At 44.5% G+C, this 14512-nt stretch overlaps 1 protein-coding gene and 1 long non-coding RNA gene across 6 annotated transcripts in view; one reads left to right on the top strand and one right to left on the bottom strand.

Moving 5' to 3' along the window:
* LOC131892947 (uncharacterized) overlaps positions 1-14351 on the bottom strand; it is a 66234-nt gene extending 51883 nt beyond the window's left edge. For 2 of the 4 annotated variants that reach the window (XM_059242821.1, XM_059242820.1), the window contains exon 1: positions 3076-3237. Coding sequence is in view for 2 of the 4 variants with exons in the window: in XM_059242819.1 (XP_059098802.1) it covers positions 9036-9265 (230 nt within the window). In the remaining 2 variants the exon portion in view is untranslated. Of the gene's footprint in view, positions 1-3075; positions 3238-9035; positions 9503-13246 lie in introns of those variants that run through there. The other 2 variants (XM_059242819.1, XM_059242822.1) reach the window with 2 other exon arrangements.
* On the top strand, positions 4119-6788 carry LOC131892967 (uncharacterized). 2 transcript variants are annotated; one of them, XR_009374624.1, is made up of 3 exons: positions 4119-4514; positions 4599-6118; positions 6182-6788. It is a non-coding gene; the product is annotated as an uncharacterized LOC131892967 (long non-coding RNA). The 2 variants fall into 2 exon arrangements; XR_009374625.1 differs by lacking the exon at positions 6182-6788 and having other exon boundaries at positions 4599-4769; positions 5050-6128.
* Positions 14352-14512: the final 161 nt, after the last annotated feature.

Raw genomic sequence — 14512 nt, forward strand, 5'->3', positions numbered from 1 at the left:
TATTAGTGGTAAAAACTTGTGGTCATATCTGGCCGTCTTTATGACTATTGAGGTCGTAAAGAAGAGAAAGAAAAGGTCGGATGAGTTATTGCTTCATACCTCCATCCACAAAAGGGTTCCCATTCATACACTTTGGCTGGGCTAGTCAAACGACCCCGATCAGTGTAAGAAACATGAAAAGCCATTGGCCTCTAGACTTCCAAGTTCCATGTAATGTTGATGGCAACTGAGGATTTCTTCCCTTTCTTTCTTTTTTTTTTATCACCGAGAGGAGAGAAGGATACTACGAGTATGCTAATGCTAAGATTTGAAAGTGAAGAAGGACATGCTTGTTTTTCCTTCGTTTTCTTCGGCAATGTTTGTTTGGATAATGAGCCGCTTCATTTGGTTAGTCATCAACTGATTGAGGTATTTAAAGTCCCTTCGTCATTAAGGTTCCTAAATAGCCTTTCCAATGAGAGGAGGTGCGGTTGGAGGGCTCAAAATTACACCCTTTTCCTCGAACTAGAGGCGTACAAATCGGTTTTTAATTGCTCAAGAAACAATGGGACCATCTTTTTGAACAATCCAGAGTTCACCGAGTACCCTTCGTTGGCGAGGGGAGTCCTCAACAGTCCGCACTGTAATCTGTATGTAGTAACCACGGGTGTGGACTGACTGACTCATGAATCATGATTTATGGGAAAGCACTGCGGATCTGAAGATCCAATATTGGAAATAAATCTGCTGCTCCCTTGTAATGGCCTTTGGTGGGGCTATTAAATATTTAGGCAAAATCGTCCTCGTTGTTCATTCGAACGAGCCTTCCCTATTACTCTTTGAATACTTAGCAATACTTCCTCTTGCATACTGTGCTGGATGTTTGAAATAGTGTGGGAAAGGAACGATTTTTACTCGCGACAGCAGCCTTTTGGGGGGTCTTCTCGGCGAAGATCATCTCGACACATTTTCATTCTGATGAGCCAACTCATATTCCTATCGATCGAGGCAGTGCAACTCCTCGCGTTTGTGAACTATTATAGAAGCTTCTTCAGCCAAGACTCTAGGCGTTCCAATCAAGGATCTTGGCCCAATCGCGAAATCGAAAAGGCTCCCATTTAAGAACCTATTCCCGAGTTGTCTGATGGAAATGTCTGCCAAAGACCGAAAGACCCAAATTCCTCTTCCTTTCTCCCTTCTCCCCTTTTCCGTCATTCAGCAAAAGGACGGGAAAGTAATGCATAAATGACGTGTTCACTGTTCTATATGTGCATGTAAATGGTTTCGAAATTTCTGGAGGAGGAGAATCAATTGCAACACTCGGGTGTCGACTCAAATGTTTGACAATGCAATCGACAGTTATTTGGGAGGCAAAAGCATTTTTACAATGCAAAGGTTTGCACTACCTTCACGTCACATTATATCTGCAGGGTAGACGGAAGAAAAAGTTCCCAATTGATCCAACTCTTTTTTAATTTAAGCTCATGGAAAGTTGACAAATTATGAATACTTTGAGAACAACCAGAGATGCTCTAATTCCTTGTAACGTGTGTTGTCACGTGATGATCCAGATTATGTTATCGTCCCCGACCTTTCGAAATTTTCAGATTAAAAACAAACAAGCCAATGAATCTACAGACAGACATATTAGTACGTTCAATCAGGTTCAAAATAGGTTCATTTAGAGCTTTAGGGGCTGTAGGTAAAATTAATTGACAAAGCAATCGTTGATGGCTTCCTCAGCTCATTTTACTTTTTTCTTCTTTGACCCCTTGGCGTAAACATGGTTGTTCAAAAACGTGTCGTTAATCAGACGTCTTGTGCTAATCGCTCAAACGAAAGTAAACAACAAGTCAAGCATTTTGGTGATGAAAATCGTTAATTGAGGAGACCTCATTGAGCACCTCAAAACCGGCTTGTTACGAAACGATTTAATTGGCCAATAACCCAGATCTTAGGAATTACAACCCGAATCTTAACATTGAAGTGAACCCAATGCACATGAATGACCTTAGTAGTAACGTTGCGAGTTAGTCTTCAGATGCAAATCCATTTGGATAGTTCTGCACATGACTCCCTCAAGATTGTAAACCAAAGCAAGTGGGCTCCAATCGTCAGATAATATTAGATTATGAAGTCACCAAGGTAGCCACCCAAGCTCCTCAGCCTCTTTCCTTGTAGTCCTCAAGGGACGTTTGAGGGCGCACCAAATGCATCAAACGTGGCGGGGGCAAGTGGCCAAAACAAGGTTTGACAGGAGTGAGAGACAGAGAGATAGAAAACGAACGACCTTTGACGAGAATTGTTGGTTCCCTGCGCACTTTGGAGTGAGTATTATACCGTGTTGTTCTCCTGAGGACTTGACTTGGCAGCTAGCCGAAGAAGACGCCCTTCCACTCTGACCTTCAGATGGACAGCATAATTGGACACGAGAGCGATCCTGATATATTTACACGAACACACGTATCCATCCACACAACACCACGAACGAACGGCTCAACATGAGTAAAAGAGACGGGACTAAGGGCTCGGAAGTCCCTCTCAATATTATGAAATATGACCCCATGACAGTCCCTCGCGAGATCTCATCTTCGATTCTTTCTTTCGTTCTTTCGTCCATTCATTCCCAGATCCTTGGTTCTTTTTGTGTCTTTCCACCACCAACTATCCGTGGTCCATTGAGGCCTATGCTCTGAAATTTGGTTCGCGCCTCCCTCCCTTTCTCTGTGTGTTGTAAAACTGGACCCGCTTCATGGTCCAAGGTCATTTGGAGGAGCTAATGGACGTTGGCGACGTTAGAGGCTCACAAGATCGTTTCGAACGAGGGACCAAAAGCTCTACGCCGCTAGAGAGCTGGAAATTTGAAATCTGCTGGTTTGAATGGGCAAATTTGAACCCATCCTCAATTCACAACTCGTTGTGTCCAGCGTAAGGGGCCCGCCTACGCCCAGCCAGGTATGTATGTATAACGCTACTACACAGCACTTCTCAATGGCCGGAATACGGTCGTTCGTTTGTACATATGAACGTCCATCTTCACGGCTTAATATTCAATGTCGAGGATATGTTTGAATGTGAGCTAGTAGCCATACTCACGCTAGAATAGCCCCACACCATGGGTTTATGTTGAAAATCCTTTTATGCGAATTCCCATAGAGAACAGCTTTAGTGCCGCGTCCCTCTGGCACTGCACTCGTACAAAATGGCCTTTTTTTATTCTTTTCTGTGCAACTAACTTCCTTTCCGCTGACCTTGACTTATTTCGTGGTTAGAGCAGGGTGGCGAACCAAATTAGAAATAAAAAGTCAGCTGTTGTGTGTTTCGTATTAAGTATTTCGTTCGGGGAAACAATCATATTAAAGTCAGTCATTTTTTTACTTCTTACTTGAGAGGTTGTTACTAACTTGTATTCCAGAAGATACAGAGGAAAGGGAATTAGTGTCAGAGCAAGGCCAATGACTTTGACAGCTGGACTCTGTTCGACTCCAGAGTTTTTTTTATATGTCAAGAGGTTCTGAGTAAATAAGCACCGGCAGAAACTGACCTCTTTCTCTGTCAAAAACACTCAGAAGTTTCTCGGGATTCCATTAAAATGATCCTGTCAACTTCTCTTTCTCCATAATACACGCCGACGAGTACCTTGGACAATGCAAAAACCGGCTTGGTAGGCATCCCACATTTTCTACTTTCGTTCCGGGACATTTCCGAAATTAGCGTAAGAAACAACACGTCATTCTGACAAAGTCGGTTCCAAGAGTAGTTTGAGAGAGAAAACAACAGAATAAGCTTTGGAAGGAAGATGTGAATAATTAATTTAAGTCCACTCTCCCACTCTCCCGAGAGTAGGCCAGCACATTTGCCAGCAGACTTATTAAACAACAGGAAAGGCTGAAGAAGGCTCAATTGGAACTTGCCACTGTAAACATGCATGATCTTCAAGGATCAAGTTGAGAATGAGAGCACCAAGTCTTGTGGTTGCTTCGTTGAAGCAATTTCCTCGAATTCCAGGAAGGCCAACGAGCTCAATCGAGTCCAGATCAAAATCAGGCGTATGAGCGGGCGAACGGGCTTGAACTGCTCACTCGACGTAAACACAGCCGACTCTCTCAACAGACACATCTCGGGAGAATTATTAATGCTCGGATATCAACTTGGGCGTTGGACATTTGGAATGTAAGATCCGTGGGTGCACGTGGACACAAATCAGAAGTCAGAAGTCTTCAGGTGACACCTCGCCGTGTCTCAGATTTGTCCGTAGTCACCCTGGTCGTCACCTAATTGGCTATAAATCAAAAGCACAGAGGATAAACAGACAGTACTTACATAAAAACTTCGCTTCTTCTTCACTTCGAGCTCACTTTTGTGACAAACAAAAAGTGTTTTCATCTCGGCGTGAAATCCTCAAATCCAATGTTTCAACACGAATTCCTGCCCTGAACAAACTCTTGGGTTTCCGTACATAAATGTCAATTGTTCCCAAGATTTCAAAACATTCCTTGGAGATTTGTTTTCAACAAAAGATCGCATCTGCCTAGGTAATGCTCCAAATTATGGGATCAAGAAGCGAGATTAACATTGTCCGACTAATGGATGCTTCTTTTCACATGTTTCTTGCTTAGAAAGTGCTCAGGAAGTGCTTTTTGTTAGAAATGACAAAGAAAGGTCCATTTTTTCCTCTCTCCCGCGACGGTCCCAGAATGGCTAATCCTGTGCCGCCTTTTCCCCATGGTGTGAACATTTCTGGATGAAGCATCTTTTCACTTCACGGTTTTAAAAGCCGAAAAGACTTGGTAAAATGCTAGTGCCGATATTAGAAGGCGATTACAATTAGGCCGCTGAAATGTGCGCATTAAAACTGTCATAAAAGGCGGACATATATCCTGGACTTCAAAGGCAGGCTGAACTTTTCTTTTCACATTAACTCGCTTCGCCGTGGCCATTAAAGTACGAGACTCGTTCGGTTCAAGAATTTATCTATACTTCTTTTTTCCTTTGGCCCCCATGCGTTGCCATGCACGATGTACTCGAGAGTCGGACACCCTTTATCAATGACATATTTCCAATACACAGAGTTGTTACCCAGACCTCTATTTTCCCGGACACCTTCGCTTGCTCTTGATCGCAGCCATGGGAATGATTTTGTCTCATGTAGTTCCGTACTGCAAGTGGTTTGTTCCAAAAACGAGGTTGATGGAGATGGATGGTAAACTTTCGTCTGTTTGGAGAGAGGTCAATTGGAAGTGGTGTCCTTTATCGGACGGTCCATCTTGTTCAATCCCTCTCTGGCTCAAATGGTTTGCACTTTTCATCAACAGGTGACGAAGCATCCGTTTTACTCCCTGCTCGGCATAAAGTAAACGAAAAATCAGGAAAACAGGATCGAAAGTCCATTTGACGACTTCAAACAAAAATGTCTTTTATGATGAGGAGAAGGCCAAAACTTGCTTCGGATGTCCAAAATGTCAGTTAAAAGTGACACGTGTGCCAATAGTTGTGGCGAAGCGTCCATACATATACAAACAAAAAAATCAATATAATTACGGTTCCCAGCCTCATATTTGCATGAAAAAAAAGACAACTCCCTTTACGGAAGTGGTATCAATTTTAACCTGAACAAAAGATAATTTCTTAAATAACACCTTGTGTACTACAAGCCTACATATTATTTTCCTGGTCAAAAAATGGATAACAAACTTGGTTTTGACACAAAAAGTTCAGATTGAGTTATTGCAGCAGAGTAACCACATTTGTGGATGCACTCACACGTAAATGTCTTTGGAACACATCATCCGAAGTGGAGAATAGCTCTGTGGATCCAATGCTCTCTCGATTTTCGCCCAGTTTTTATCGGCCAACTTCATTTTGCCATCATCGCACAAAAGAGAAGCAACAGGGCTTAGGATAATGACAAGAAGGGTGAAAGAATTTGCTCCCGAGTGCCTTACGTCAAAGGCATCTTCACTGAAAAGTGTCCGACCGACAACTTTATTTGTTGAGAGCGTTCAATCCATGTCGTGCTTCTTTTCGCTCTTGCATGACTAATGTGTGCCATCACTCCCGACAAACTGTTGCAAAGCGTGCCCGAAGACATCACATCGCGCCTCTCATTCATTTCGACAAAGATGCACTCAGATTCACGGTAATTTTTCTTAATTGCAAACATATCTACATTCACAAACATACAAATAAAACATCATTTCAGTTGAAGCATTTGGAAGGCAAGAAAAAAAGAAGAAAAATACCAAGAAGCTATGGCAAGCTCGTTTCTTTTGTCTGAGCGAAAGATGAGAAGACTTATATAATTGAGCATGGACCCTAATCTGGAACACGCGCCGTCATGACTGTGCCGCATTACTCTGGCTTAGCTCGGCCTTCATTACGTAATTTGAGCCCCAGAGAGCAGGAGGCAAACATGATGCCTTAAAGTAACACATACCTACACACCTAACTGAGGGAATAGGTCGTTTGTTCGTTGACAAACACTTTTCTGACACTTTACCTTGGACATGCCGGACCTTCAGCCCTCTTTACAAAACTGCTACGTCCGTACAGTGCAGGACAGAACAGTCCAAAGCGAAATGACATTTAGTGCCCCAAGATCATTTCCTGGTAGTCTTTTGGGTGTGAACGCTTGACTAACATGGGCTTTGCCTTCACACACTCGGAGAATGGGGCAGAGGAAGCGGACATCTCTCTGGAGATTGGAGATTTAGCAACGAATTCATGCCTGGTTGCTTCCCAAGGCGATGGTGAGGGTTGTGTTTCCTCTGGAGAGATGCCCCGTTGCCACAATATACACTGACGAAAGGTTTATGGAGCTGTGGAGCATATTTCTTAATAAACTGATGGTTCGTGCGAGCATGGTTTTTCTCGTTCGTAAGAACTCCTTTCCCCTGATCCCTACTTTTTGTGCCCTTTGGTCATTGCCTCTGATCCATATCAGATTTCTCCAAAAGCAATTTGTCAACTCTTGTTGAGGAGGCCAAGAACACCGAAATACGAAATATGATAGGGATCAAAGTGAAGACCCACTGGACCTTTTTTATTTCAAGAGGGGGCCATAACCTGGCTGGCTCATTAGATTGATGGATTCATAGCTGATAGTTTTATAATACAATCAAAACAAAATACTTCTACCCTCAACCAGGATTTGCAGTTGGTTGAAGTGCTCAAGAAATTGGGCAAGTGTTAATCGTACTTTTTACTGCCCAAATTCAACAAGCCATGCCTTATCTATGAGAATGTGATTCTCAGTGAGAGGTCCTAATGACTCGCTAATCTTGACCTCATTACTGGGTTTCTCTCAGGAACCCTGTCATCAAATCAGCTCAATTTGACCGCGATGAGTGTTCCAAAATCGATTTGATCCCGATTGTACTGTCACCATGGTCATGTTAACGTCCACGAGGGATTCGTAGAGGAGTTAAATGAGGGACACTTTGGTCCGTGCTCATCCTCATGAGTCAGCACTCTTCTCATCATCTTTTTTTTGCACACATTGTAACTTTGAAACTGCTTCAAGAGTCCAATCAGATCCCAGTCATCCGGGAACACAAGGAGGACCCTAGGAAGGACCAGGAACAAGGGCAGAGGGGAGAGGGAAACGAGACAAGAGGGTGGAAAAAACTCCTAATCTTTCGTGGACCCTCGTCTTGGAATGGCTTAATCGAAGATAATCTCCCGTCTACGTACGTCGTACTGTCCTATGTGCGCCCGGCGTTTTCCAAACATATCTGTTGTGTCTCTGAGGGCTGAGCTCCAAGTTCGAAAAGAAGGTCGTCGATGAAAGGTCTTTTGTTTGGAGTTCAGTCTTTTGTTATTAAATTCTCCCGAGGAATTACTCCACGATAATACTAACAACAGCAACAACAACAACACTGGGGAAATGAATAGTGTTCCAAGAAATTGGAGAAATGATTGGGAGCGCTTCAATCATTGTCAAAAGACTAAGTGGCTCGTTTAATGTGAAGCATATGTATTACATACAGTACACCATGTGCAGTATCGGGTACTGCGGTGGGAGATGGCAATAGGAAAGAAAGCCAGGCAAGCGCAAACGGACTCGTGTCCGTGGGACTCTTTCGGTAGAAGACAAAGATGAAAGGCGGCTATAAAAATCCAATTATGAATCCATCAAGGCTCTAACAATGAGCATCATCCATGAACTCTGTGTTGTGCTGGATGATCTGTTAGATAGCTCTATGAGAAGCGATAAAACGTGGGCTTTCACATATCTTCGTCACCTTGGGTCTTGTTTTCGTACCCCGGATTCTCCTTTGAGCTGCACGGACTAATTACCTTGTGAATGATGGGGCACGCCAGACATATCCTTTGTACAGTACAAGAGTCGGCATGTATTACAACTCCTGGATATTCAAATATTTGATGAAAGGCAAAGCCTTGCCCGGAAATGGGCTCACGAAATATGTTCTTTATTCTTCACCAAAGATGTCCCGAGCCCAAGTTCCATTCAAAAGAAGACGAGGAGAGTTTCGTCCTCTTTTGAATAGGAATGTCCACATTAGTCTTGGCGGACGCCAACAAAGGAATACTCGATTGGACTGGGAACAAAAGTGCATAAAAATTGAACACGGGCCGTGCAAATCAGCGTTGCCAATTAATTTCTCCATCTCCAACCTGGGAATTGCATAGCTGAATTGGATTTCAGACCGAGAACCTTCCATAATCAATTCAAAAAAAACGTTACAAATGTGAGGCAAGATACGTTGGAACTCAATGACTGTTCTAGCCATGTTTGTACTCCCCCTCTCTCTCTCTCGCCGCATTGTATCATGGAGATGTGATTTTTTGTCAAGACACTTAAGGCCCTAATTATGCTCAAATTCATGCTGAGTAGTCACCAGGGTCTAATGATCATCTCACGGTCGCTTGTACATTATTATGCAGTACACTGCGACAGTTTGAGAGCAAGGCCCATTTCCACGTGAAGAGTCTTCCTGACTTCCCCCACAAATATGGGACAATACCGACGCAAATGAAAAGATGCTGCACATTACAAGCAACCAAGAGCTCTAACGGCAGCAAGAGTGTCTTACCATAATTGACGCTTGAGGTTCTCGGACTCTCTTTTGGTCTTCCTATTTCGATGATGAGATCGCTTGGACCTTCCATCATCGTCGTCAGAATCTGCCAGAGCGTGGTAACGGGCGGTGCCGTCATCTCGATTCTGAGACTTCTTTTTCTTCGAAGACGAGGCGGCCGCATCACGATTGTCACCTCCACTGGATCGAGGCTTGGAGCGCTCGTTCTTTTTCTGCCTTAGCATCGTGAACTTCTTGTCTGTTGTGGGGGAACACTTGGCTCGTCTGGAAGTGAGCTCATGAATTTTTGACACATGTGCGCAGACACACGCACACACAAAACACTTTTTCGCCTCCAACTAATTACGAGTCACAGTAACCAGCTGGGTGGGCACGGAGGTCTCGATTCCCGAGGGTGGGAGAATTGTTATATTTGTTGCTAGATGCTCCATATGCTTTCCAGCTTGATCAGCCGAACCAACCTGGAACAAATTGGAGCGATGCAGTTAGAAACACAAAACTCCCATAAGTGCATGCATTTGACCTTTCCTTGGTCCTGGAAATCATGCAGGCATTATATATCTTCGAGACACAAATGTACGCCCTGATTTATGAATCTGAGATCAAATCAATGACATCTCTCGGTGGTCCACCTCCCGATGAAAGGAAACGTAGAAAATAAAGACCTCGTGGGCTAGTTTTGTTCCATGGAGAACACAACCAGTTTGGATGAGCTCCCCCTCACTAAATGAAAGACAAGCATTCATTCGTCTTTCTTTTTCTCAATGACAGAGCCTATGCATTTTTCTGATCGGTTGTCTTGGAGAAGACACTCTGGTCTCTAATCCAAACGCGCCAAGCAAATTGAAAAATGTCCAAATTTGTTTATCTATTGTGCCTCCACATTAACCGGATTACCTCAACCCCACGAGGTGGCCAGCATTGGGACCGCCAGGCTTTGTTTTGTTGTGAAGCCACGGCTTTGATGAAACTATCACTTGCGTTGGGTTCTCAGCGAAGTCAGCCTGGCACTTGAGTGAACATTGAGAGAAAGGGATAGACTCAGAGCAACGTTGTATAGTAGTACGTAGTACAATGTACAACTCGCAACTCTTTCCAGCTTAAGAAAGTGGAAACATGAAAAAAACTCATCCAACACTTTCTCTCTCAATCGCTTCAGGGAACATTCGGTGTTCCAAAGGGATCACGAACATCTCATGTTCCAATGATCAGGACGTAAGGACCTTGATCGCAAACTACAGCTTGCGTCGTCGGCCTTGGCGAGGCAAGTCGAAAAGTCAAGTAAACATTTGAAAGCCTCTAGAGAAGAAATTTGATCATCATTTCACACCACTCTACCGCGTGGAACTCTCTTGGAACGATCTCTTTAACAAATAATGCGCGAAGTTTCCTTCGACTCAACCATGGCCAAAAAAAATCAAATGCTATTTTTTTTTCTTTGCCAAACAACTCGTACCAAACGACCACGAATTGGAGAACTCAGTCCTTATAAGTTCCAACCTGAAAACGGAAAGTGACTCCTAAACGTGGCTTTTTCCTCCACCCTTCTAAATTTAGCGACCTCATTCATGATTCCCGAGCTAAATTTGACACATTTGTCCACGTAAGTTCGAATTCCAGATATCCTCGAGTTCCTCAAATTGGAACAAGAGCAAGGAACACGACTTGGAATCAAAACATGATAGGCTCCATGGATCAACCAAGGACCGTCGATCACAGTGTTCCAATCAACATGAGGGGTCCAAAACTATTGGAATATCGATATCTATGGGGAGGACCAGGGAACCAAGGACCAACCAGTCGTCGGAGTGAGCGTGGAAAAAAAACCTTCCAATTCTAGGAGCCACAATCCGATCCAGTGCAATGTAATCTGTTGTATTTTCAATCAGATAGCAGAACTGAAGCACATTTTGATCAAGTCGCCTTCAAAATGGAGCGAAGCCACGAGGGGGAAAAGGTCAAACCTGAGGCCTCGAGATCGATTAGTCATCGAATTTGAGGTCCAGAGGTCCATCTCGGTCTTCATTGAAAACAGATTCCGAGAATCTCCTAAGGTGCTTTTGCTCTCTCTCTCTCTTTCTCTTTCACCACAAGTAATGATGGACTCTTTTCCCATAGAAGGACTAATGACACCGATTTCGCACAGAAGAACAAGCGAGAACGATGAAGCAAGAAACATTGAAGACATAACAAACTCCTCTCTCATTTTTACTACTTCCACACGCCCCCTCTCTCCTTCTCCTCCTTTCCTCCCCATTTTTTGTTCACAATTGCTCATGGCCGAACTGCCAATCAGTGTCGAAGAAACATTATCGGACTAATTATCCATTGTTGGGTGAGAATCGACTTTTTCAACCTCTTCTCCTCCCATCCGCTCCCTGACTGAACGGTGCATAAACTTCTTCTCATGCTGGCTCTGAACGGCAAATTACTTGCACCGCCTACTACACACATACTACAGTCGTCCATGTACAGTAGGTATATGCCGATTTATGGAACAGTAGTATCACTTGGCCATGGATCATAAAGCTAGGGCTCCATCTTGTTCCACTTTGAGAAAGATGATGTGGACAAATTATCAAGGACCAACCACGTTCATGTGACACGTCCAACCATAGTCAGCTAAATAAAGCCTGATAATGGTCGGCGGCACCCTCAGTCAGTGGGTTATGATCCCAGATCCTCCACCCCAAAACACTCACGAGGGGTTCGTTCCCTCGATGTCAGATTGAACTAACCAAGTCAGTTATGTGTGTGTGTATGTATATATGTACAGTATATACTGTGTGCACAGTGTTTGTGTACTCTTAGCTGAGAAGTGGAGTGATCTAAAAAGTTCCCTTTTGGCTTCTTCTCTCGCTACATGTCAATCTGATACGAGCCTACCATTTCTTTTCGGTCTCGTTCTCCCTGAATCCAGTGGTATACCCTGCCCTAGACGGGCGAGTATACTACCACAGTATAACCAGAGCTCACTTTGATCATGTTACTGCACAGTGTACATTCCATTCACGAAGTCAAATGAGGCCGGCCATTCATTCACTTGGTCCAAAATGAAGGAGTATCTAGAGGGAAGAAGAAGAAGAAGAAGAAGCAGAGTAGAGGAGGATCGAGGAGAGGCCAAGTCAAGAGGAACCTCCTCGTCTGCCCGCCCCCGTGTACTGTCAATGAAAACAATGAAAATGATCATTATTTTGATTGTTACAAAACGGTTCCGAGAGATACCATCAACTTCTCCACCCCACTACCCGTTTTCTGCAGCACGAAAGTACTGCAAAGACACGAGCGGGTACGTGCCAGAGTGCATTATGCAGGGTACCACCACTCCACCACTCGGCAACATTAACAATGGAGTACAATCGGAATGAGGAAGAAAGGGCGCCAGTCAGTTGCCAGTTGCCAGGTCACCCCTTTCCTTGGTGCTCCCGTCAATCCCTCTGGACCAAGATTTTGAGGAAATATGCTCTGGAAATTGACAAGGAGGCGCTAGTAGTAGGATTTGCCATCAGATTTGGCCATCCCACTTGGCACATGTTTGGCAGGTCCAATCCCACTCTGAGGGTGGTGGTGGTGGTGGTTGTGAATGGAAGAACAAGGAGGAGAGAAGCAAGGTGGTGAAGACGAGGAGGAGAACAAGAAGGATCAGGAGGAGGGTGAAATGGTTGGCTTTTACCCTGCGAGTTCTAACAACGAAACGTATCTAATTCTCTAGAGACACATAAGTCTCGACTCAATACCTTGTGCCTTCAGCACACCCACCCCTCATGCACGTTTCTTGTGGAGAGCCAGCTCAACAATCTCAATTCTCGTTCGTTCTCTCTTTTCACTCCTAAAACCCAAAGTCCCCGGGACGATCGGATTCACGCCGACCTCTCGTCAGCTGTTGCCCGAAGAAAAAGGGCGTTGGAAAAAGGCACAGAAATGGGTTTCTCCAATCTGCGCCTCCTCATCCGAAGAAATTGATTTTTCTCGCGGCAAAAAGATGGGACTGAAAGGTGCCAAACAAAAGCAAAAAAAAAACTTTGGAGATGCCTTCTTTTTTCGACTTTCCTTTCACTCTCTCCTCTCCGCGCCGATGATCCCAACCCATTTGGAATACAGATTCTTCTTCATACTTCCAATTCATGGGCAAGGAGTGTCTTACTAGATATTGTACCGTAGAGGAGGGTGCGTACACGTCTTTTTGTCAACCTGGCAATGTTTACCTTCATCAGACGAGGATCCAAGGCATTAGGCACATGTTCCATCGATGGCAGGAAAGCATTGGCAACCCACTTTGGTGCGTCCCACCAAGGGCATTCAATGTCGTTCAATTTTCCGTCACAAAAACTTGATGGATGAGGCCGTTGGCGGACCATGGGAAGTCGAGGTGCAGAAAAACTTGGCCAAAATCAATTTTCACTCGTCAGGAACCAAATATTAACTCCTTGCAGTTTGGGCATGGCTGTGGATGACTTGGAGGCAAAACACGAAAATATATTTATATTTCTGCTACGACTTTCTTGGCCTTCTTCTCCGTTCATCCGAGCCTAGTCTGAGTGGCTAAGATAGGAGAAGGCTCGATACCATTTTATTGTAGGTACAGCCAAGAGAGGCCTCAGAACTGGCAATACTCTCGAATCACGGCTCACGGTTGATAAAGACTCAAGACACCTTCCACAATAAATTATTTCGTTTTTCAAAACAACTCAAAATTTATATCGTTTGACACTTGCTGTCAATCAGTCAATGTTTGATCGAGGACAACTCGAGATATTTTCGCTGTCAGTTCGAATCATTTCCCAAACTCAATGACCACAGCACTGTCACATTCACGGACACGGACAGGACGAGGATAACGAGGTCCTCAAGCAAGCACACTCGCGTGTTCGTCCCTTTAAAGGTTGATGTTTATTCAAAGTAATTCACTGAGAACTTGTGTGCCTCTTCCTCGTTCTTTTCAATACACTCGCTGTTGCTGATCTTCGGTTGGGTTGCTGTGCTTGTGCTTCTGCTGTTCTGATCTTGCTGTTTCTTGCAGTGTGGACGTAGTCTGTCTTAAAGCTCAGCCTCTAATCATGGGAGTGCTGCCACTTCTTCGTCGGTTACCGCCACTGGTCTCTCAACTCCTTTACTCGTCTCTGTTTTGTGTGTGAGTAAGTGAGGACGAGTGAGCCTTCCGAGGGCGAGGACGGAGGGAAAGAAAGGCAAAGAAGGACCACGAGGCCGCAAGTTCCTCATTCACACCCATACGTCGATCGACTAGTCAGTCTCGTGCTGTGGAGGAGCACTTGCCACATACTCCTCCTTGGTGGGTCCATCAAGTCTCGGTCAGAGGCCGCTGGCGTCGGCTTCGCGTACCCGCCACGTCCCTTCTTCAACACGAGGAAACCGAAGAACGCAGGACCGGAGGAACACGAAGAAGCAGAAGTTGCCGCCCTGAAGAGACATGTCCTCGACCTCGTGTGACAGCGCAGGCCCAATCATCTCGG

Source organism: Tigriopus californicus, chromosome 2 (genome assembly GCF_007210705.1).
Source record: "Tigriopus californicus strain San Diego chromosome 2, Tcal_SD_v2.1, whole genome shotgun sequence".
NCBI lineage: Eukaryota > Metazoa > Arthropoda > Copepoda > Harpacticoida > Harpacticidae > Tigriopus > Tigriopus californicus.